The 23,190-nt window shown below is 41.5% G+C and overlaps 1 protein-coding gene across 1 annotated transcript; it reads left to right on the top strand.

Annotated features, from left to right (window-relative positions):
• Positions 1–8,379: 8,379 nt before the first annotated feature.
• znf703 (zinc finger protein 703) lies at positions 8,380–13,819 on the top strand. Its single transcript, XM_053610558.1, has 3 exons — positions 8,380–9,541; positions 9,677–10,056; positions 11,527–13,819. Exons 2-3 carry the CDS (start codon positions 9,766–9,768, stop codon positions 13,036–13,038), a joined length of 1,803 nt encoding a protein of 600 aa, XP_053466533.1. The 5' UTR covers positions 8,380–9,541; positions 9,677–9,765; the 3' UTR covers positions 13,039–13,819.
• The last annotated feature ends 9,371 nt before the right edge of the window (positions 13,820–23,190 follow it).

Genomic DNA, 23,190 nt, shown 5'->3' on the forward strand with positions numbered 1-23,190 from the left:
CGGCCTAAAAACGTGAACTTCTCTAAAGAATAGACTTGCGGAAAAAAGAGAGTACATGGACACAAGGTTAGTCGAAGTTTTACGCTTTTATACTTTCTTTACACTCCATCATGTTTCTCCCCAACACCCCCCCAACTCACCCACACTAACTGCCCCGGGGGTAGTCAACTCCTGCCGTGAGCTACACTGTTTATTGTGACTCGCAGGATCAGAGCAGAAAGCGAGCCCTTGTCTCCGGATGTGTAGGTGTTCCTTTCAACCTTTTGTTTGGCTACTGTATTGTTAAAAGCCATGGGCTGTGATACCACCACGCATTAGCAAAACACCTCCGGCCTTAAAGGGACCCGCTCTCTCTCGCTCTCTTTTTCTTTAAACAACACGCTGGCTCTTTAAATGTCTTTGACAGGAAGTGGCCATCAGTCATGTGTCGGCCAAACCAGCTGTTAGGAGCCCACTTCAAGGCCAGACATGAAAGGAGCTGTTCCTCTGTTCTTCCAGCCCTGCCTTCTATTCTTTCTCTCATTCTTTTTCTTTTTTTTTCTTTTCTATTCCTCCTCCTCTTCCTTCTTCTTCTTCTTCTTCATCATCATCATCTCTCGGGTGCCTTTAATACTCCTTCCTACCTACTCAGCATTTCGTAAGCTAGGATAGTAAATAGCTAGTTTCCTAGCTAGCAGACGATGTTATCAGAATGTAACTTTTATAACTTTGCAAAACGCACACAAACGCTTCGAAAACGTCATTTAATACTGGTTCGAACGTTTAAACGTTTCCAATGAGCCGGAACGTCGTTAACGTCATTAAAAGGTCGGCGTTAATGAAGCCTACTGTAGAAAAAGTTGCAGCAAAAATGTCTGACTTTAGTAGCTTTATTACTTCATTTTGCTACCGACGATCCGAGCTAGGTAATTAAATAGCTAATTAGCTAGCTAACGGATAACGTAAAGACAAAATAAAAGTGGAAAATGTCGCAGCAATGTTGTAAGAATGTTTATAAATGTTACATTTAAAAAAAAAAAAAAAAAAAGGCTTAAATTGTGAACAATTGGCACCAATCGGTTCGCACGAACGCGAACGATTTATGCAAATTATTACAAAAATATTCTTCTTAAAACAATTATTACAATTTTATAAGATCAGGTTTAAAAAAAAAAAAAAAAAAGTTACAGTTCTTCAAGCTTTAACATTCACAAAACTTTGTCGCAACCTAAAATTGCTAGCTGCTTAGCAAGTTAGTTAGTTGCCGAATATTTAAACGTAAACTGAACTGAACAAATCTCCAGGAGTAAAAAGGAATTTCTGAATTTCTTTTTTTTTTTTAAATTGATGTAGTAACGCTTTTCAATGTTGAAACATTTCCGGCGAACCAAAAACTTGTCACTAGAAACCATCATGAAAACGTTAGCGTTTACGTTTCCTACCGTGGAAGAAGTCGCAGCAACGTTGTGAGAACGTTTATAAAACATTATCTAAAAACGTACGGATTAAACTGGCAGCAAATCACGTCATTCAATATGAACGAAAACAAATAAGCTGTGGAAATTCTTACGAAGATCAGGTTTAAAGACACGTTAACGCTAGAGCTTCCGGAAAACCTGACGGTGGTTTGGGAACCGGACATTCCTGAAGGAAATTCCTTCCGCCCGCCTAAAACCGTTAGCTTAGTAGCAAGTTTAGCAGTTAGTTACTTAATACCATCGTTGTTGTTGGTTTTTTTTTTCCTTTTTCTTTATTGTAAAGTACAGACTGAACAAAACATCTCCGGGTGTGAAAAGGAAATTCCTAATTAAACACAGTAATGTAGTAATAGTTTGTAATGTTCAAACATCTCCAGTTAGCAAAAAAAAAAACAACAAAAAAAACGAACGTTATTAAAATGCTAGCGTTAACACGTTCTACGGTGGAAAACGTTGAAGTAGTAAACGTTGTAAGAACGTTATTTTTTTTAAAAATGTTGCTAGAACCAGACATTTCTACGGCCGGAGCATTCAGGAAACGTTTATCACATGACTCTTCACTGTTCTGATTTTTTTTGCTGTTCAAACAGAAACCCGTTCGCACACTCCGAAGCCGGTGTAAGACGGATAACGTCGTGTCACGTGTTAAAGCATGACGTGAAAAATCATAACAGCGGCTGCGGTAATACAGCCGCTGACAGGTGGATCCCAGCAGCGGTGAGGCGAAGTGTGTGTCTGTGTAGCGTGAGATGACAGATGAGATCACTTTCCGCCGAGGCTTTATGCGTTTACACGCCACAGCTGAAGAGTCACCCGGCGTGAAGAGTGACGCTTGGCGTTAATAACGACAAGCCAAACAGCCGGAGTGTTGACTGAGGCGGATTTGGACTTTCCTTTTTTCCAGTGTGATTTCCACGATTTTTTAAGATTGCTGCTCATCACACTGTACCGGGATTCTTGAACAGACCGTGCGATAGATAACGTTTCGTGTAGCGTACACGATGAAGATCCTATAACCCGTCCCTCCAGGAGTTGGCGATTTCGCGATTGGAGAAATGAACGCAAAATCAAGGAAACAGCCGTAATATTCCGAGAAGCGTGCGATTTTTTCAAAATTACCACAGATTTGGGCCGAGACGATTCACGTGACGTCATCACGACACGCGTTCAGCCAAAGCCCTCTTCGATTCACATGCGTCAATCATGAGCACGACAATTTTGCGCGATCGCGAGTTCGCCAATTCAAGTAGTTCTCGCGCAAAAAAAACTCCGCAAGTCGCGTCGCGAATTTTTCAAAAATTCGCCACGAAAAAAAAAACAAACCTCCGCTAAGTTCGCTAACGTCATCGGATAGACCTCTGATGAAAGGAAATGACTACGTTACTACGATCGGTCAGCACTGTACGGAAAACCATCGCATAAACAAACGTTCTTTAAGGTTAATAAGGAAATTCTTTCCGTTCCGTTCACGTTTCTTCTGTACTTGTAACCGTCCTGTGAGATTGCCGTCCTCCGATTGGTGGATTTTAGATAACGGCCGCCTCAGCAGTGCTACGATTAAACGCTTCGTTTAAACACTGCCAGACCTTTTCTCAACCGAAGAATTATTTCGAAGCCAGTAACAAAGCGCACAGTTTATTCCCTTACTCACAAAGTCTTCACACCTCGATCAACCACAACGTGACCGTTTAAGCCGTGTAACAGATTACCGACGCCGATTACTCACGCCCGGGATCATTAATTATCCAGAAAGAGACGCTGTAATAATACCTGTGACACTTCACCTGCCTTTGATCATCTGTCAGCTTGTCAGAGGAGAGCGTTTCAGGGCGTGTCCGTGTATGTGTCTGCTTTTTTATTGCTTTTATAACGACAGGATGTTGACAAGTCCAAACCCTCGGCTAGTGTACCTCTAAGCATACAGTCTCGAAAATGTCACGCTGTTATGCTACACAAAGCGGAAAAAAAAAACAAACAAAACAAAACAGGTTAGCCTGCGGGCTCCGCCTCTCCCCCGGTCAACAGTTCAAGCTTTCTGTCTTATTGTCATTTTTATTACGCCGAGCCAGGCAAGCATCGGCTTTCATCCGTCTCCACAGGTGTGCTTTGCTTTTACCGTCAGACCAGCTCTAAAGATCTGGGGTCATACACTTCATGTTACACACCGGGTTCTTCACATGAGGTTCTGCTGCTGCGATCATTTCGAATTCCTGAGCTGCACCTAGCTGAGGAGTAGCCGGCTGGCCGACATGCACGATCGTGTGATCTCAACAGCGCCAACAATTACACCGTCAATCAAAGACGCTGTCTTGCGATTACATCGCACTTTTGTAACGGACTGAAAGTAACGAGCAGATGTCAACGTTCACCTTGCTTTTCGTCCCAGTTGTAATTTATACCGTTACAAATATATTCTTTTGAAAACTTTGTTAGCAAAACGTAGCTTATATATATTTTATTGTGAAAATTTGGGGGTGTTTAAATGCGTTTTACAGCGTTTTTGCTGTTGTTAGCTAGTTAGTTAGATAGATAGATAGATAGAATACTTTGGGAAATTTTCGTTTTTAATAATAAATGTTGACATTTCATCACCTAACACGAGCTTACCAACAAACCTGGCTACTTTTAAGCGTTTTCAGTGAAGTCAGCTAGCTTTCTATCAGTCAATGTTTATCAATGTTTTTCTTGCACGAAATAATAACTAGCCTCCCATTAGCTAGCTTTGTAGCGAACATGACTTGCTAATATCGCCAAACACAGCACTAGCTGAGCGAAGTAGTAAGCTGGTTAAAGCTAGTGTAGTGGCGTTTTATGTAAACAGCTAGCTTAGCTCATGTTGCTGTTATATTGTGTGTATAAAAGCAGTATTTGTACTAAGAAAGAAAGAAAGGCCAGCGGCGACGTCATGTTATAAAGTTTGTGACACATTTTCATCAGTTATGCTACATTCCTGTAACTTCTATTCTATTACATCATGCTAGCAAAGTTACCACGCTGCAAAAGCTAACCTATAGTACTTACCACGTGGTGTAATTATAAATTACACGATGATACTGCTCTAGCTAGCTAGCAAAGACTTACTGCTGGAAAAGATTAAGTAATATGCTAGCTAATGTTAGCGTAGTGCTGTGTTCACAAAGCTAGCGAACTCAGCTAATATTTCTACGTTGCCTGCTGAGAAAAAACAAACAAACAATCCAAACCCTCATAGAATTATTGTAATGTAATGGTTTTAATGGTTATAACAGGAATTGTATTGGTTTTAATGGAAACTTTAATGGTCCCTGTGGGTCTCTACTGGTAATTTGTTGCCTTCTGTTGGTGGCATGTTATATCTAGTGGATACCGTTAAGGACCAGTAGAACACCTTTGACATTTGGTAATGGTTTTAATGGTTAACTGATGCTTTGTAATGATATTTGTGGTGGAAACCATTAGAATATTTGGCTTTCTACAAATAATATATTTATTAGACACTTGACGTAATCAACACTTAAACGTACAAAGTTTTACAGTATATACAGCTTGTCACGGATTGGTTGGTTTTATTTAAAGACTAGGACTATGTAACATGAACAGAAACAGCTAGACAAGCTTGAAATATACATAAGCACGGCATGGATACAACGACATATGTATAAAGATGTTCATTTCGAATGGTTTCGACCTGTTAAAGAAATGTGTCAATGTGCAAAACTAAAATAGACCTTTTTCCTCCCTTTCATTTACATCCTAATTTGTGTTTGTTTCTTTTTCCACCTCCGCACCCTGGCGTTGTGGCTACACACCGTCCCTGGTTTCTCTCATGATTTGCATGCCTAATTTTTTTTTTAAACATTTGCTGTCGCGCACATTTATGGTCAATATCCTGTTTTGTTCTCCGTATGCAAATCAGCGCTCTCCTCTACACATGCTTTTCACGGCTGCAGGTCTGACCATGCAAAACGTATGCAAAGCCACGTGAGGAGGCAAATCCGGGCTGTGAAGTAAAAAAAGAGCACAGATGGCAACAGGTTTCAGTTTATCGCCTCGGATTAAAAAAACAAAACATAAATCTACTCTAACCCTTTGATTGATGTTGCGGTGACGGGAAGATGGCGGTAAAGCTACAGAAAAACCGATGATCCGCTCAAAGAGAAATAATTAAGTGAAAAGTAAATGAATTTCTTTGCTCTGTTCACTGCTGTTAGTTGTTTGTAGATCTAGACTCATTAAGCACAATTTCCCATAAAGTGTAAAAGACTTTAAATTGCGATCAGACTCTGAACAATGACTTGTGGGAAAACTCACGCGATGTCATGAACAATATAAAACGGCTAACACTGAGCGATGTGCAGCAAATCATTTGTGACACAAAAATTTCTAACATTTTTTCTAACAAATTGCTAACATTGCTGCTACAAGTGAATATTTCTCTCAAAACAAAGCTAGTTAGATTACTAGCTTTGGAGGAAAACCATAGCAAATCATTTGTAAAAAAAAAAAAGAAAAAAAAGAATCAACTTAACTTCAAGTGTGTTATTTTCACAAATTATATATATATATATATAAAACATTTTTTAAAAGAATAATCTTGATGGGGCGCACGGTGGCTTAATGGTTAGCACGTTCGCCTCACACCTCCAGGGTTGGGGGTTTGATTCCCGCCGTGGCCCTGTGTGTACAGAGTTTGTATGTTCTCCCCGTGCTGCGGGGGTTTCCTCCGGGTACTCCGGTTTCCTCCCCCAGTCCAAAGACATGCATGGTAGGCTGATTGGCATGTCTAAAGTGTCTGTAGTGTATGGGTGTGTAAGTGTGTATGTGATTGTGCCCTGCGATGGATTGGCACCCTGTCCAGGGTGTACCCCGCCTTGTGCCCCATGCTCCCTGGGATAGACTCCAGGTTCCCCCGCGACACTGACAAGGATAAAGCGGTATAGAAGATGGATGGATGGATAATCTTGATTTTGCTAGCCTACGTTAGCTGGATATATTATTAAAAGTTAGCTAGCTAACATTACTACAACAAGTAAACAAAGAAAACAACAATTTTCATATCACCTGACACATTTCCCCCATAATTTCTACCATAAACGTGAGGTATGTTTTGATATTACTATCATCTTTAACGTTAATGATTTAACATTTAAGATTTTTGGATTAAACATCTTTTTTTTTAAAAAAAAAAAAACGTTTACACTATTAATTTTAATAAACATATTTTTTTAGATGCAGCTGGCTAGCCTGTTCAGAACTTGTTATTAGAGTTTGCTAACTATATCACTTGTTACTTGTTTACTGTTTAAAGGGGTAACATTTAACATTACTCTTTGTGTTCTCTCATCTAAAGTCTATATCACATCCTAGCTAGCTTTTACTATCGTATCTATGGACCTAATGTTTTTTTTTGTTGTTTTTTTAGCTTGTTAGCTGTAAAGTTATATCTAGCTAGCTAGACTCTAAACGGCTAGCTGCCTTAAACCTTGTACTTTTAAAGTTATTTTATTGAATTTTTCAACTCAAGTCAAGTCTCTCAGGCGGCTGCTAGAATACATATATACATATATATCTGTGGTGTGTGTGTGTGTGATGTTGGACGCTGATTTACATGTGCGTGTGGTGGGTGAGGATTAGCAAACATACACATACATACCGTTCATATTTAAATAACATGGTAAAATGATGGTCAGTGTTGTTTTCTGTGTTGAAGGCATTCGTTTTGCAAAATAATCCATATAGGCTCAGCGTAAAATCCTTTCATGTGTCCGTACCAACACTTAGAGCAAACCTACACCCATCTTTCTTATTTAACATCTTGTCACGTTAACGAGAAACCGTAAAGCGTAAAATCCTGTCAGAAAACGTAAAGTTACAGCGTTACCTCTGACTGTTACCAATCGCTGACACTGGAGACTCCTTCCATACATGTTACATAAATGTCTCCTAGCAGAAACCTCCACCATAATTAAAAAATTTCTACGTTAAATAACATGACGTGTTTTTAAAAAATGTCTGTCGTACAAGTCCCTGTGCTTGTTTACTATACTGTAGAAACGATGAAGATAACCGGACCAATCAGAATCCAGAATTCAACAGCACCATGTTACAAACGCCATTTAAAACGTCTTATCATCATCCATCAATTTGGTTTTACACTAGCACGATGCATTATGGGTATTCTGTTCGTTTTACGGTTGGTCATTTGGAAAGACTCCTGTAAGTAACAGGGCGTGGTGTGAGCAGTCAGTCAGTTTGTTCGTTCCTTAGTTAGGAACATTGACTATTCTTAGCCTGGACCATAAACAAGCCTCGCCTTTGTGTACCCAGAGCACACAAAGGATGAAATAATGCAGGCAGTTCAAACTCTTGAACAATTATAGGCCATAAATTACTCTCGAGCTTCAAAGGCATTCAGACGCTAAACTATTACAGCCTTCCTGCTCTAACAGTCGCTCTGCCAGGCTTTGGTTTTAAGTAATGAAGCCAATTCATTGCATAATTAAGTTAACTAAATTACTCCGTTGGCAAAGCAGCCTGCGGTAATGGAATAAAGTTATTAACATTCCGGCTTTGGAAACCGACACCAGTTTGACACAAGCTGTTGTTGTGTGTCAAATAAATCATTTGGTGTCATAAGAAATAAAGCGGGAAAACAGGAGAGTGGACATCTTTAACTGCTAAGGTGCTGATTTTAACTGGAATGGAGCAAGAAATTGTGTGTTCTTTTTCATTTTGGGGGGAAAAGTGTTTTAAATGAAGAAGAATGTCTGATATTTTGATATTTCTCATTTTTGATGAAAAATTATTTCTAATATATATATATATATATATATATATAATTTAATTTATATAATTTTTCCTCTAAATCTGACTTGATCATTCTATTTTTTTTTAGGTGAGTTATTTCAATTTGGGGGGGGGGGGGGGGGATATAGTGTTTTAAATGAAGCTGAGTGTCTCCTAACTTTCAAATTTTTGAAAAAAGTGTTCTATTTAATTAAAAAATAATAATTTTTTAAGGGAAAAATTCCCAAATTTTAAGGGAAAATGTTTTAATCCACTGACTGATCTGATCTTTTGGGGAGGAAAAGTGTGTCCTTTTAAATAAAATATAAAAGTGTTTTAAATGACGAGTGTTTCTTTGTGTTTTAAAGCAAATTTTTATTTGGGGGCATGTGTTAAATAAACAAGACAATCTTTCTCATTTTATTTTCAAAAACATTAGACATCGTCTTCTCTGACTGATCCCATCTTCCTCATTCTGCTTCTTTTAGTCTTTTTTTTTTTTTTTTTTAAAAAAAAGAATTAACAAGTGTGTAGAGATTGCGTCTGTAGTCTTTGTGTTTGTTTTTAATGATTTGATGTTAGAATTGTAATTCGGATCATTACGTTGTCCCGTAAACACCTCTTACTAGCCAACAGATCGAAATGACAACATAGCTAATATTTATATGTTGTAAACTGAACAGAATTGAGATGCATGAAGACACGTTTGTCTTGTGATTGTCTGAGTTGTGACTCAACCTTCACATGTTTTAATGTCCAGGAAGTGAAAATTCAGTTAGCGGTTGATGCCAAGTGTAATTACAGGGTCATGTTTGGTAGTGCAGAGCCTTTTCGTTTGTAATTTAACAACACTTCTGAGGAAAATGTTGACATTCCTGACAGTTTGGTCAGTTTTGTTTTGTTTTCACACGTCACTACTCCTTTTATAGGTTTAGCTCCATTTCTGTGGAGTATTTGGGTCACGCTAATCCACCCACACACCTCCTCATAGCACAGCGCCGCTTTCAGTGAGTCCGGGAGTGTGGGAGGAGCGTGGGCGATGTCGTCCCGCCCCCTTCACCACAGTCTCCTCCTACTCTGGCTGTGATTGGCCGGCGGCTGGGAGCTTTGAAGCGCCGCTTTAGAGCTCGGTGGGAGCAGCGCGAGCGCGGCACCGCACAGAGACAGTAGTGAGGACGGCGCGAGCGCGGACGGAGGCGAGCACGGGACCGGACGTACTCCGGGATTTTCTTCGATGTCATTTTTCTGCTCGGTTTAAAGGATCCACATCTGCCTTGTTTTTGTCTTTTTGGTGCTGATTGATTTATATAATTATACAGGTGTGTGATTTGGTTTTTTTTGGAGTTGATATTACTCGTGCGCGGGAGTGTATCGTTTCCATAGAGACGCGTTTTGCTGTTTTATTCGGATTTTATTATTATTATAAATTTTTTTTAATCCCCCCCCCAACCAAGTTTGGATATTTTCACCGATCTTTGGACGCCCAGCGCCATGCGGATACTCGCGCGCTGCAAATGAGAAGCGGACGACGCGCTCGCGCCACATGAGCGACGTTCCCTCGCCCTTTGGAGGAGTCGCGCGGACACCGAGTCCCCCCACCGCGGAGAGCAGCCAGCACCCCGCCCGCATCCTCGCCCTCGGTCCGAGCGGCGATTCACGAGCCCAGGCTCGCTTTCCACGGCTCGCGCTCCACAGTTCGCTTCCACTCGCGGATCCGGTGCGTCACGCGAAGCGGCTTCCCGTCCGGATTCTCCAAATGCTGAGCGCGCGCGCGGCTCACATGCTCCACGCGGACTACCTGCAGCCTCTCAGCTCCGCGCCGCTCCCCATCGAGGTATAATAACAACAACAACAACAACAACAACAATAATACTACAGTTTAAAAATGATTGACTTGTACCTGGTGTCAATTTATTTTACTCTTCACTCTGTTTTAGTGATGAAGTAATGAAATCATTTTATTTAGTCCGGATAAATATTCTACTCTAACAACAACAACAACAACAATAATAATAATAATAAGTAATGCACTCTGGTGCCATTATTGACTTTATTATTAAAATATTACCATTAAAACTAAAAAAATAATTGTGTTATTTATTCTGTTTTTGGGAAAGCAATGGAAATTTCAGAACTAAAAATTAAATTACTTGATTTACTGATTTAATAATAATAATAATAATAATAATAATAATAAACATTTTCTTACCAAAGTGATTTCTGTGTTTCATATGTAGAATTATTTTATTTATTTATTTATTTATTTTAAAAATTTTGCACTTTTTAAAACTTTTGCATATTCAACAATGTGCAAACTGTGGGGGAAAAACAATAAAAACTTAGATTTCTTTTACTCTAAGAGGTGTGTGTGTGCGCGTATATAATATATATATATATATATATATATATATATATATATATATATATATATATATATATATAGTACATGAGACATTCTGTTAAGAATAAAGAAAAAAGTACATTTCCAGAAACTGCAACAGTAGGAAACAGTTCTCTGAGCGTGTTTTTCCTTTTATTTCCTCCTACGTTTTTATCCGTCGCATTTTACCATGTACACAGTATCATTATTTACAGCGATCATGCATCATTTTTGTTTTCCACGTCTGACAGCTGGTGTTAATATTTGTCTAGTTAATACTGAGTTCGTCCAACATTTAATTTGATCTTGGAAACGTGGTCATAAAGCAACACGTCATGTTATATTTACCCAGGATTAATGTTAGGATGTGAGTCGGTTGAAGTGATAGGCAGTCGTTATTCTTGTGAACAGGTGGTGTGACAGGGTTGGGGCGTTGGGTAAAACCACAGGAGTAAATATTTCACCATTCTAACACTGTGATTATTGTTTAAAAACAGACCTGCTTATAAAAAGCCAAAGGCAACTGTAAAATGCGTCGGATCTCAAACTGTGCCGTGAAACCAGAAGACTGTGCCGTGTGTGTTAAAACGCTTGACCTATTCGTGTTTGAAGAAGTTTTTATATATATAAACGTGAAAAACAGCGCAGCCTGGACATACCGTAAGTACCAGAGCAGCTCCATAAACCACATGTCATCAGGTATTTTGAGCTTCGCGTCAGATCGTTTTTAACGAGGGGTGTGTAAACGAATTATCAGTGTCTCGTTAATGACGGCTGTATTTATGAAACACTATCTCCTTACTTCCCCTTTAAAAGCATTCTGGATGTGCCTAGAGTTCCAGGAGATCATTTCCAAGACCTTCTTGTTTTTTGTTTTTTTTAACGTATTCAGTCTGACCATGTGTCTCGATTTCTTCCTTTCAGCTGGATGCTAAGAAGAGTCCGCTCGCTCTTCTGGCTCAGACCTGCTCCCAGATCGGCAAGCCGGATCCTCCTTCGTCCTCCAAGCTGAGCTCGCTGTCCTCGGGCAACTTGGGAGACAAAGATGGCCGGTCGACCGGTTCGAGTCTCAAATCAGCAGAGCAGCAGCAGCAGCAGGGCCTGGAGGACAAGTCCAGCTTCAAGCCTTATTCCAAAAACAACTCGGAATGCCGGAAGGACGGAGTCGTGCTGAGCGGATCAGCCGACAAATCCGGGTTCAGGACTTCTGGTGGGAGTTCGGCTACCACGACGTGTCCGTCGTTCCCTCCTCACACCTCGTCTCCGAGGACGTGTTCGCCGTCCCAGCATGCCCCAGGCCAGGCACATGTACACCGCCACACGCAGTCTCCGTCCATGCAGAAACCCCTCAGTGTAGACTCCAAAACTGGAAGTTCTGACTCCAGCACGGAGAGCAGCAGTGGCAGCGAACGCGTCGGGAAAAAAGACTTGGATAACTGCAGACTTGACAATGCCCAGATAGCCAACTCTAGCCAGGCACGCGCAAGTGTCAACTCCAGCAGTGGCAGTGCCTCGAGTAGCCCTCGACCAGAAAGCAAGAATGATTCCCAACCACCGCAGACATCCTTAGCTAATTCCAGCCATGTTGCCCCGATTTCACCATTCAAACCAGGACACTCCGTGTTCCCCTTACCTGCTTCCACCTTGGGATACCACGGCTCCATCGTTGGTGCCTACGCTGGTTATCCGTCCCAGTTCATCTCTGGGTTGGACCATGCCAAGTCCGGTTTAGTGGGTGCTGCTGGGATGGCGAAACACCCAAGCTCCAGTCCTTTAACTGGCACGTCTCCTCCATCTTTTATGCAAGGCCTGTGCCGGGACCCGTACTGCCTCACTTACCCCAATGCGCCCCACTTAGGGGGAAGCAACTGCAACACTTGCGTCCACGACCCGTCCTCGTCTCTCAAGTCAGGATTCCCATTGATGTACCCTTCCCCACACCTCCATGCGCTCCATCCAGCCTCTCTGTCCACGTCCGGTGCTTCCGGCTCCCTCTCCCACCCGCTCTACACCTACGGCTTCATGCTTCCTAGTGACTCCCTTCCTCATGCCTGCAACTGGGTCTCCGTCAGTGGGCCCTGCGACAAACGTTTCGCTACTTCCGAGGAACTTTTGGCACACTTGCGCACTCATACCTCCCTTCCTGGCATGGACGGAAAGCTCCTGTCTGCCTATCCTTCCTCCGCCTCTTCTTCAGCTGCTTCTTGCCACCTACACCTGCCACCTCCCAACAGCCCCGGGGCTCTTCCGAGCTCCTTCTCGCTTCGAGGTTCTCCTGGACTCGGCCTGGCTCGCTACCATCCCTATGGCAAACCCCATTTGCCCGGAGCGCCTTCCTTACCTATGCATTCTCTCCCTGCTACGGCCCAGTACTACTCACCCTACGCGCTCTACGGCCAGAGACTGGGCTCAGCATCGGCACTCGGTTACCCTTGACGGGCGCACGGGTGGAGAGAACGAGGAACAGGTGAAGACGAGGTCAAGGACCATCCACAAAAGAGGTTCCCAGCCAGAAAGGGAGCTTTAAATGGATGGATTTACCTCGGTAAAACCGTGGAGGTGGGAAGCACAGGCTTGAATGCTGTCGGATCTGAAGAAAGAAACATGAACTTGTGCTTGATTCCTGAGAATAATGGAACTGATAACTTTAATATTATTTGACGATCAAAGTTTTATTTCAGTTTATTAATAAAATGAAAAAAAAAGAAGGTATATTTATTTTTCTCTTGAGCGCTTGGCTTTGTACTTGGGAAACATTTACCGTCTAAATGCATTCGTTGTCACTTTGGTACAGGAACAATATTTTCAGAGATCAATATCGCTCTTTCCACAATACTTTTCTATAACAAACTCATTTATCTTTCGGTTGTCACTTTGTTTGTTTTTTCTCTTTTGCTTTCGCGTGCTCCAGCAAGCATGACTTGCCTGACAGCCGGTTTGTTCTTGGAAATTTGCCATTTTCTTTCTTTCTTTTTTTTTTTTTTTTTTTTGTACTTGTACAGTTCAAAAGAATAAAACGTAAACAGACAGATGTGATATATTTTCTATGGTGACTGATTCTGCAAGCTGGGGAGAGTTTACTGGAGGGTTGACGGGAACGTGTTGGGGGGGGGGAGATGAATACCAACAATTAAGAGTCCTCTGTAGACATGGTGGCGCTATACACTTAAACAGAATGTCTTATTTTGTGAAATAAATGATAACTTGATTATATTCATGTTTTTAGTTCCTCTCATCTTTTTCTACATCGAGAGTAGATATGGAGTACCGGTACAGCATTATCGAACGGCGTGTATAGATCACTGTAGATATGCTAACGGCAAACCTGCCAATCTTTTACGCATTCTGTGTATAAACTCTGCATTTTAACGCTGGAGGGACGCTCGTACGAGGTGTCACACAAAAACGCACCAAAATCGCAGCGTTGCTACTGTTCCAACAGTAAAAACGACAGACGAGGCAACGGACGTATTAATCTGGAATGATTACGTAGGTGTTATGAAATCTCCGATTTGACCTCACCCCGTGGAAGCCCCGCCCCCTTTCTCGCCAATCTTGAAATATGTGTTTGTTAGCATGAAGTAAAAGCTCTTACTGTATGTTTGGCTTAGCTAACATTACACAGATATTGTATTTTGGATATTGTCATTACACAGTTTACATCGGTTAGCTATGTTTATTAGAGAATCTGGTCAAACGTGGCACTTTAACTTAACTAAAACAGACAAACAGCAGCTTTTTCCACCATCGAGTGCCTTGTGGTTACCACGAAACCCCCGTATTTACCTCACGTACATGATTTCTGAAAGGACTGCTTTCTCCTCTTTGGGGCTGTCAGGTCTGTAATGGGTATTTGTGATAGTTTTAGCAGTTATGAACGTCTATAGCTGTTAAACCCGCCGTACGACACATAGTTTTCCAAGTTAAAGTGCAGCGCTTGTAGCTCCACAGCAGTGTTGTCGTGTAAAGTGCTTCCTCAGCATCGGACAATCCGGTGACTCTTAACCACAGCTCCGTAGGAGGCCGGTAATAACCCTGCTGAGGGCCTGAACTCGCCCCCTCGCAAGCTCTGATGGATCGCTCGCGTCACACGAAGGCCAAAAGACGACAACGGGAGTCTGTTCGCGGAGAAATATTTATCACGCGTCCCCGGGACGACCCTCAGGAGGACGGCCCTTATTGTCGGAGCGCCGTATGAGGTCTGCGGGGTCGGCTGATGAAGGTCGCTCGGATACCGAGCTAGTTCTGGGCGCTAGCTTCAACGACTAGTGGGACGTTTGAATATTTATAAGCACTCGCTGTTGTAGCGCGAGTAATTTCACTGTAATGTATCTTGAAGGTTGTTAACGCAGGCTGGAGTGAGAGATGGGTTCTCGCACACACGCTCACACACACTCTGAGTTCATTAGCACTTCAGACAGAAGAGGACACTGCACAGGTGTCACTTGACAGGACCATTAAGTGAATTGATCACACCAGAGAGCCTCAGTTAGTCCAGCTTGTCCAGCAAGGTCAGCTCTGCCCTCACTAAAGCTTCTTAGCAAAGGTTTTTAAGTTTTTAAAGATGCTCACGAGGACGAGGATGTTCTTCTGTCTTTGAAGGCTGAGATTATCGCTATTAAGCTAGCAATTCGGTGGAAGTTCACATTCACATGAAAAAATGGTTCCTCGGTATCGATATCATGATCAATTATGTCATAATACGCTTTTTCTAAATTTAAAAAAACTAGTAATTACAATATATATGGAACTTCTTCTGAATTGTCATTGTGACTAAGACAGGAAGTTTATTTAGTGCCCTACACATAGCAAAGATCTCACATCAGCTTGGTCTCTGCTGCCCCTAGTGGAGGTGGAGGGTTACTACAGCAATTTTTCTTTTACATTTGCAGTAGCGCGGTGCAATCGGTGGGATGGACGGGCGATATGGCACAAATAGAACGTTGTAGTACTTGTGTTCATGATGCACAACATGCACAACGATATTTATTTCTCTTCAAAGTTCCAGCAAAATAGCGCTCGGATGTGGCAACGACGAATGTAAAAAAACTAAACTCATTTTAATATCGTCAGCTACTAGTCTGTTACTGGGAGTACAAAAATGTGTGTGGTTTTTATTTTAATAAAAAAATATTTCAAAAAATAGTACCAAAAATTGTGAGATGTTTTTTAAAGATTCACCCAAAAAGATTAAATAAATAAATGCAAAAATCACGAACAGAAAATGAATCGTTTGGTAGAAAAAATTTTATTTTAACAGCAAAGTTTACTTGAGTGTACAAATCACACGAAAATTGTACAGTTAATTATTTTATAATATTACTAAAAATTAATAAATGACACAGAAACGGGGTACATTGTGAGCAAATAGCGAAAGCTAAATTGGTTTAAACGTCAAATCAAGCGAACAAAAACATCAAGATATGAATCTATTACTGTGAGTGCGAGAGCGCACAAAAACGTATATATATTAAACAAAAAATACAAAAAATATATACTTATAAAATTGTTTAAAGTCTAAAAAGAAACAGGACAGGGGGTCAAATGTAATTGGTCGAATAAAAGTTGATTTTAACATCAGATATGGACGTGTTCGTAGAAAGGCCTGGAAAAATGATTATAATTATTCTTTACGATTTTTTTAAAAAGGTTTGTCAAGGAATGATTAGAACAACTGTCAGAAAATAAAATTTCATTTAATCTGTGATTATTAAAGTATGCAAAAATGTATTATAACCGTTGTTAGTGATTTCTGTTACTTTAAAAGTACAAATAAACGAATTAAACAAAAGGACAAAACTGGAACAATCGAACAATTAAAAATACGGAACGAAATGTAGCGGATTATCAGTCTAATGATTTGTGTTAGTTAAAAATATCACAATAAAAAGACTGAAACTGGATGAAAGAATGGAATATTTGAGCAATTTTACCAATATCCAGTTTAATCAGATATTGATCTGTTAGTGTGAGTTTTAAAGTCTGTGAAAAATAAGAAATGATATAACTATACAAAATTAAACCTGAACTAAACAGAAACAGGAAGAGTTTTTTTTAACAATTCGGCACAATGAAACTAGACTACGCACGATATGCTCAGTATCGCAATACAGTTGATCACGATATCGATATTATATTGTTATAATCGCCTAGCCCTGATTGGTGGAGGTGCTGCTGTCAGACGTGTTTCATTCTAACTTTAGTCACAGGACTTCGGGTCTTTAATGGCTGAGAGGAGAAGAGAAGCGAGGAGAGGAGAGGAGAAGCGAGGAGAAGAGAGCAGAAGAGAGGTGAAACAGAGGGGAAAGCACTCCATCTTGACGATTCATCTCATTCTCGCTCGTTCATCATGTCCCTCATCCATCTCACCGTCTCAGTTTTCTTCCTCTCTCTCTCTCTCTCTCCTCTTTATGGCTTCAGCTGAGTCAATATGCAAGTCGATGCTCTGTTAATGTCGCCTGTGTGTGTGTGTGTGTGTGTGTGTGTGTGTGTGTGAGAGAGAGAGAGAGAGAGAGAGAGAGGACAATTCCAGTCCATGACAAGTTTCTCCTCAGCAGGACTACACCTGTTTGATTGATCTCTCTCTTCTCTGAGGATTCAGCCTCATGGGGTTTAGAATGGAGGTGGAGGATGTGAGGTTACTGACATCCCCCGTTGCTCAGTCAGCAATGAGCGAGAGAGAGAGAGAGAGAGAGAGAGTGTGTGTGTGTGTGTGAGAGAGAGAGAGCTTTATTCGGCCTCAGCAGTGTCCTGGGCATGCAGCCGACAGCGCCGGTGATTAATGATGACAGCGTGTGGAGTTGCTCTCCAATTAGCCAGAGCGAGAAGCAGAGTGAGACGCACTCTATCTTCCTTTCCTCCGTTTTTTCCCTCTCTCTCTCTCTCTCTCTCCATCTGGCTCTTTGTCTCTCCGCACACCGGCTCCATCTTTCCGTCTCTCCGTCGTCCTGAGTGACTAGCGCCTTGATGAACATTCAGCGGAACCCCGTTACACCTCAAAACACGCCAGGACCTGAAGCGACGTCTTTTCATCCAAAAAAAAAAACAAACTCTGCTTCCTGTCCACTCTCCAAGCAGACCAGGCTTTTATTTATAACAGAAAACCCCCAAAACACAAGCCATAAAAACAAACCAAACATCACCGACGACAACCGATTGGAGCGTCACGGTTTCACGTCCACGCCATTTATCATCACAGGCCTGCGAACCAAACAGCAGCAGAGCGTGATGAAGGCGCGGTACCGATGGCGCACCGCTAATACGCCGCACGCCGAACCACCAGCTGGACTCCATTTAGGAACGCTCCGGGGGAACTCGGCGCTCGTGGAAAAACGTGCCTTGGCACGGGAACGTCGGGTTCGAGTCGCGCCAGAGCCGTGCTCCAAATGACAGCACGCATGACGCTCATCTGGGGGGTTGGGGGTTGAAATGGAGGAAGGCGGGGGCGGGGGTATTTCCCAACCCGCATACCTCTGAAGGACTTCGCTGTAGGTGTGTTAACCTCAACGCAACCGAAGGAAGCTATTTATAACGTTTTCCACATTGGTCCTTAGTGAAGTATACACACTGTACACTTCTTACTGCTCAAATACTCAGCGACCTGAAAGAGAACTCTAGTCGATATGAAACATATTGTTGGAGATGATTTATGTAACACGTGCGGAAGGAGTCTCCAGTTCCAGCGCGTCGTAACAGTCTTTGAGGTTTCTCAGGGCTTTTTATTAGAGTTTTTATTATTTCAACCGTAATAACTTCAATCGAGAGAAAGAAACGGAGGCGACAGGACGGCTGTTTATATCTGTTATCACGTCATGAAAGTCAGAACAGGAACTAACTTGTATCACGTGTATCGTTAAATGCAACAATAAACAGATAAAAAAGTCTTTTTAATAGGTAAAAAAAAGTGGGAGAGAAAAAAAAAAACAACGCCTCAGGACGTGCTGTTATAGGAAAATAATCAGCTTCAGGTTCAGACAGTAACTCCTCTTCATCACTCCACTGTGTTGTTGATTATTTCCCTGTAACAGCGCCATATAAAGCATGGCGTGCTTTATTCCTTTAACCAACAGGATACACGTATGTAAAGAAATCAGGTCCCAGATCTAGAATATTCTGTCGGAGGGTGTTAGAGGGTTAAATGTGTCATAATGCTCTGTACTATATCTCCACTGTGAGAAACTCCACACACACACACACACACACACACACACACACACAGTTGCACTTCAGTGTAGGTGTCAGCGTTAGTCACAGAGTCAGATTTGTGGCTGTTTAACTTTCCCGAGGCGGTTCGTCAGAAACTTGGCACAACAGTGTGAGCGGTTTTTTAAACCTCCTGTCACACACGGTTTGGGTTAGCGTCAGTTTTATGACAGCTGGCGTAAACTCGCGACAGCCAGCATGACACACTGTTCCGTAATGACACAATAATGTGTCAAGACCAAAAAGCTGACCGATCCAACGCTGAGACGGAGCAGAGCCGAGCGCTTCGGGCCGGCGTACCCGCTGACAGGGCGAGACTAACCCTGGAACGGGAGAGAAACGTGTGCTGATCTTCACTTGCACAATATTACACCGAATTCTGGATTCTGATTGGTCAGGAGGTGTTGATTCGTTTTCTGACAGGTTCATATCAATGGCCTCATTCGATGCGCTGTAATACCAGTCTGTACACGATCTCACTGAGAGAGTGTTTCTGATTGTTGCGGCCAGAAACGTCTGATTTTGCGTCTGGGTTTTTTAAAAAAAATTTGGCGATGAAACTTTTATAGTTGTTTTGCGCTTGAATCGGCGAAATCGTAATCGCGCGGAATAGTTCCGCACGCCCTTTCGCAGTTGGTAAACGAGACCTTTCAGCCGTACTCGTGTTCCGCCGAAGCCGTGTTCGATTCACGTGTGACGTCATCACGACGCGTCTCGGCCCGAATCTGCGGAAAGTCCGCAGTAATTTTTAAAAAATCGCACGCTCCTCCGACTATCGCAGAGTTTGCGTTCGTTTCTACGATCGGAAAAAAAAAAACGTGAATCCCGGAGGGACTGCGATACGTTATCGTTTCTATGGGAACAGCTCGTTCGGAGCGACTTGAAAACATGCGGAATCGTCGATACGGTGAAGTTTTCCCTTAGGAAGAAATATGTTTGCGTAACGTTTAAGGAAGGAGTCTCCAGTGTCAGCGCGTTGTAGAGGTCAGAGGTCATGACGGTCATCTTCCGGACAGGGGAGTTTACGCTTCTTCTTTTTAAAATGAATTTTTTTTAGAGAAAACAGAGAGGCTGGTGAGAGAACTTGCCTCACGGATGCTCCGCGACACTAAATGTAACTATAAATGGATAATAAGTACAGCGTGTCTTTTTTTAATAAATGTAAAGTAAATATAATTGTGGGTGAATTGCCGTGGTGTCTCATCTCATCCCACTGCTATAATCATTTTTTCAATTGTGCTTTTTCAAAAGTGATTTCAGTATCAGATCTCAGAAGGTGTGTGTGTGAGTGTGTGTGTGTGTGTGTGGGAATAAACCGCGACCACTACTTCAGGTGGAACGTCGATGTCAGAACCCACACCGGTGTGAGACGGGGTGCAGAAATCTGTCACTTCTCCACTAATGAAAGGCACGGAGATGAAAGTGCTCCTGTCAACGCCGTGCCATATTTCCTTTAACTCAAAAAAAACCCCACACCCTCCTCCATTCATCCGATTGTCCTTCCGTCTCCTTCCGTGACCCTGCGCTGTATCTGTACGAAAGAGACACGAGACAAGTCATATGAGAATAGAGAACAGGGAACATAGAACATAGGTGTGGTGCTGAGCGTTCTCTCTCTCTCTCTCTCTCTCTCTCTCTCTCCTCACCGCCTCCGACTCGGCCATAAACCAAAGCCAGCTGTCACTGAAAACTGCTGCAGAGGGGGAAAAGAGGAAGGAGGGAGAGAGGGAGAGAGGGAGGGGAACGAGGCCTGATTATCCAAATACAGTCATTAAAGGAGAAATGTGTTTTTCAAACTGTCAGGATGATTAATGAGCGCGAGCAAATCCTCACAAATGCTCCTGTTTAGTCTAACTGGCAGACATGATCTTAGGACTGATTTATGGCAGAGCTGCTCAGAGGCCACGCAGAGGTTACGGGAAGGAGGGGGGGAAAAAAAACAGAGCACTGCCGAAACTGAGAGAGAGAGAGAGAGAGAGAGAGAGAGAGAGAGAGAGAGAGAGAGAGAGAGAGAAGACAAAAGGCAGAAAAAGACAAGACAGAACAAGAAAGTAAAATTATACATAGAGAATAAAAGTCACAAAGGGAGAGAAAAGGTAAGAGACTGACTGAAGAATGAAAGAGAGAAAGAAGAGAAAGGACAGGGAGACATAGAGATAGAGAGAGACAGATAGAGGGAGAAAGAGAGAGACAGATTGATAGAGACAGACAGATAAAGGGAGAAAGAGAGAGAGAGACATAGAGACAGAGACAGATTGATAGAGACAGACAGATAAAGGGAGAAAGTAAAAGTTACACAGAGAGAAAAGTCACAGAAGGGGAGAGGAAAAGTAAAAGGAGGATGAAAAACAAAAGAGCGACAGAGAGAGGGAGACAGGCAGCGAAAGAGCGAAAGAAAGAAACAGAATAAAAGACAAAAGACATAAAGAGAGAAAGTAAAAATTACAGAGAGAGAGAGAGAGAAGAAAGTAAAAAATATAAAGAGAGAAGACATGAAAGAAAGTAAAAATATATATAGAGAGAGAGAGAGAGAGAGAGAGAGCGAGAGAGAGAGAGAGAGAGAGACGAAAGAGGACGGAATGAAGGAAAGTTTAAAAAATACAGAGAGAATTACACAGAGAGACAAACAGAGAAACATAGATACGTACACACAGGAAGAAAAAGAGAGAAAGAGACAGAGAGAGAAAGTAAAAGTGAGTCAGTGATAGAAAAAGGGCACAGAGAGAAAAGTCACAGATGCAGAGAAAAGGAAAGAGAAAGACAAAAAGCAAAAGATGACAGAGAAAAGAGAAGAGAGAGAGTGTGTGTATTTATTAACTAATTATGTCTAATTAATTAGTGAGCAGTGCTTTTATGTTTGTATCCAGGCATTTGTTTGGTGTGTGTGTGTGTGTGTGTGTGTGGTGTGTGTGTGTGTGTGTGTGTGTCTGTGTGTGTGTGCGGAGCCTCAATAAGGCTGACCTCTGTTGTGATTGATTGTCCTCAAGCCACTGCTAAAGTGCTGATACGTCACTTTCTCACTACTGCTGACCTTTACTTAAAGAGCATAGACACACACACACACACACACACACACACACACTGTAGCTGGTTAGATCTATTAGCTTGGTATGAAGCACAGAATCATTAAACATCTTTCTGAAGGAACGCAGCCGATTTGATAGCGCTGCTGTGCTAATAGGACTGAAGTTGACCTCATGTTAGCTAGCTCGCTAATAAACTGGCTCCTGATTTTATTTGCACAATATACACAATAGTTAGGATAATGGTGGCTAGCTAAATTACGTGCTTGGTTTGATTACACCTTATAAATGTCAGCATAATGTTATCTAGCTTTTAAGAGAGCTTTTCGACTGAACATTATAGCTAGCAAACATGGCTACTAGTATTGATGACACATTATGGTAGATAGACTATGATTGTTAGCTCGTGATCTTTTCGACTAAACAAGACGATGGTTTTAACTTTCTTTGACTTCTTTGCAAACTACTAGTTTTCATTACCCATTATATTGTTAGCCTAGTGTTAGCTGGTGTGCAGAAATAACTTCATGGTACTTAGCCTAATATTAGCTAGCTTGTAAGAGATCTTTTTGACTAGCTTGCTAGCAAACTTAGGTACTAGTTTCAACTACGCCTAATGTTAGCTAGCTTTGAATAAAACCTTTTAACTAAACAATATGACTGTTTTAACTTTTGTTAGCTTGTTAGGAAATTTGGCTACTAGTTTTGATTATGCATTATAGTAGCTAGCCTAATGTTAGCTAGCTTTTAAGAGACCTTTTCAAGTAAACAATATGATAGTTCCTCTTAGGTTTTAGCTTAAGTTAGGTTGTTTGGTTACATGTTACGCGTTACACATTATAGTACTTAGCCTATAGTTAGCTAGATCGTAAGAGATTGTAGCTTGTTAGCAAACATGCCCCCTCTTTTTAACTGCTCATTATAGTCGTTAGTCTAATGTTAGCTAGCTTTCACAAAAACTTTTCAACTAAAGAATATGATAGTTTAGCTTAAGTTAGCTCGCTAGCAAACTTGGATATTGGTTTTGATTAGATGTTATATAAGTTAGCTAGCCTACTAATGATACGTATATAAATTTTATATTTTATATATATTTAGAAAATGCTAGCTAGCTGTTAGCTACTTTTTTTTTTTTTTTTTAAATATAAACAGACTCCTGGATGTCGCTTTGTCCTATATTTGTTATATATATATATTATATTATATTATATTATTTATTTATTTATTTATTTTTGCCTCAGGACAGAAGTTCTCCTAATGTTAGCTAGCTCACTACATAAACTCCCACCTGGTTTTATTTCCACACAATATAGTTAGGCTAACGTTAGCTAGCTGACTCGGCTACTATCTTTGATTGCACATT

Source organism: Ictalurus furcatus, chromosome 22, assembly GCF_023375685.1.
Source record: "Ictalurus furcatus strain D&B chromosome 22, Billie_1.0, whole genome shotgun sequence".
Classification (NCBI taxonomy): domain Eukaryota; kingdom Metazoa; phylum Chordata; class Actinopteri; order Siluriformes; family Ictaluridae; genus Ictalurus; species Ictalurus furcatus.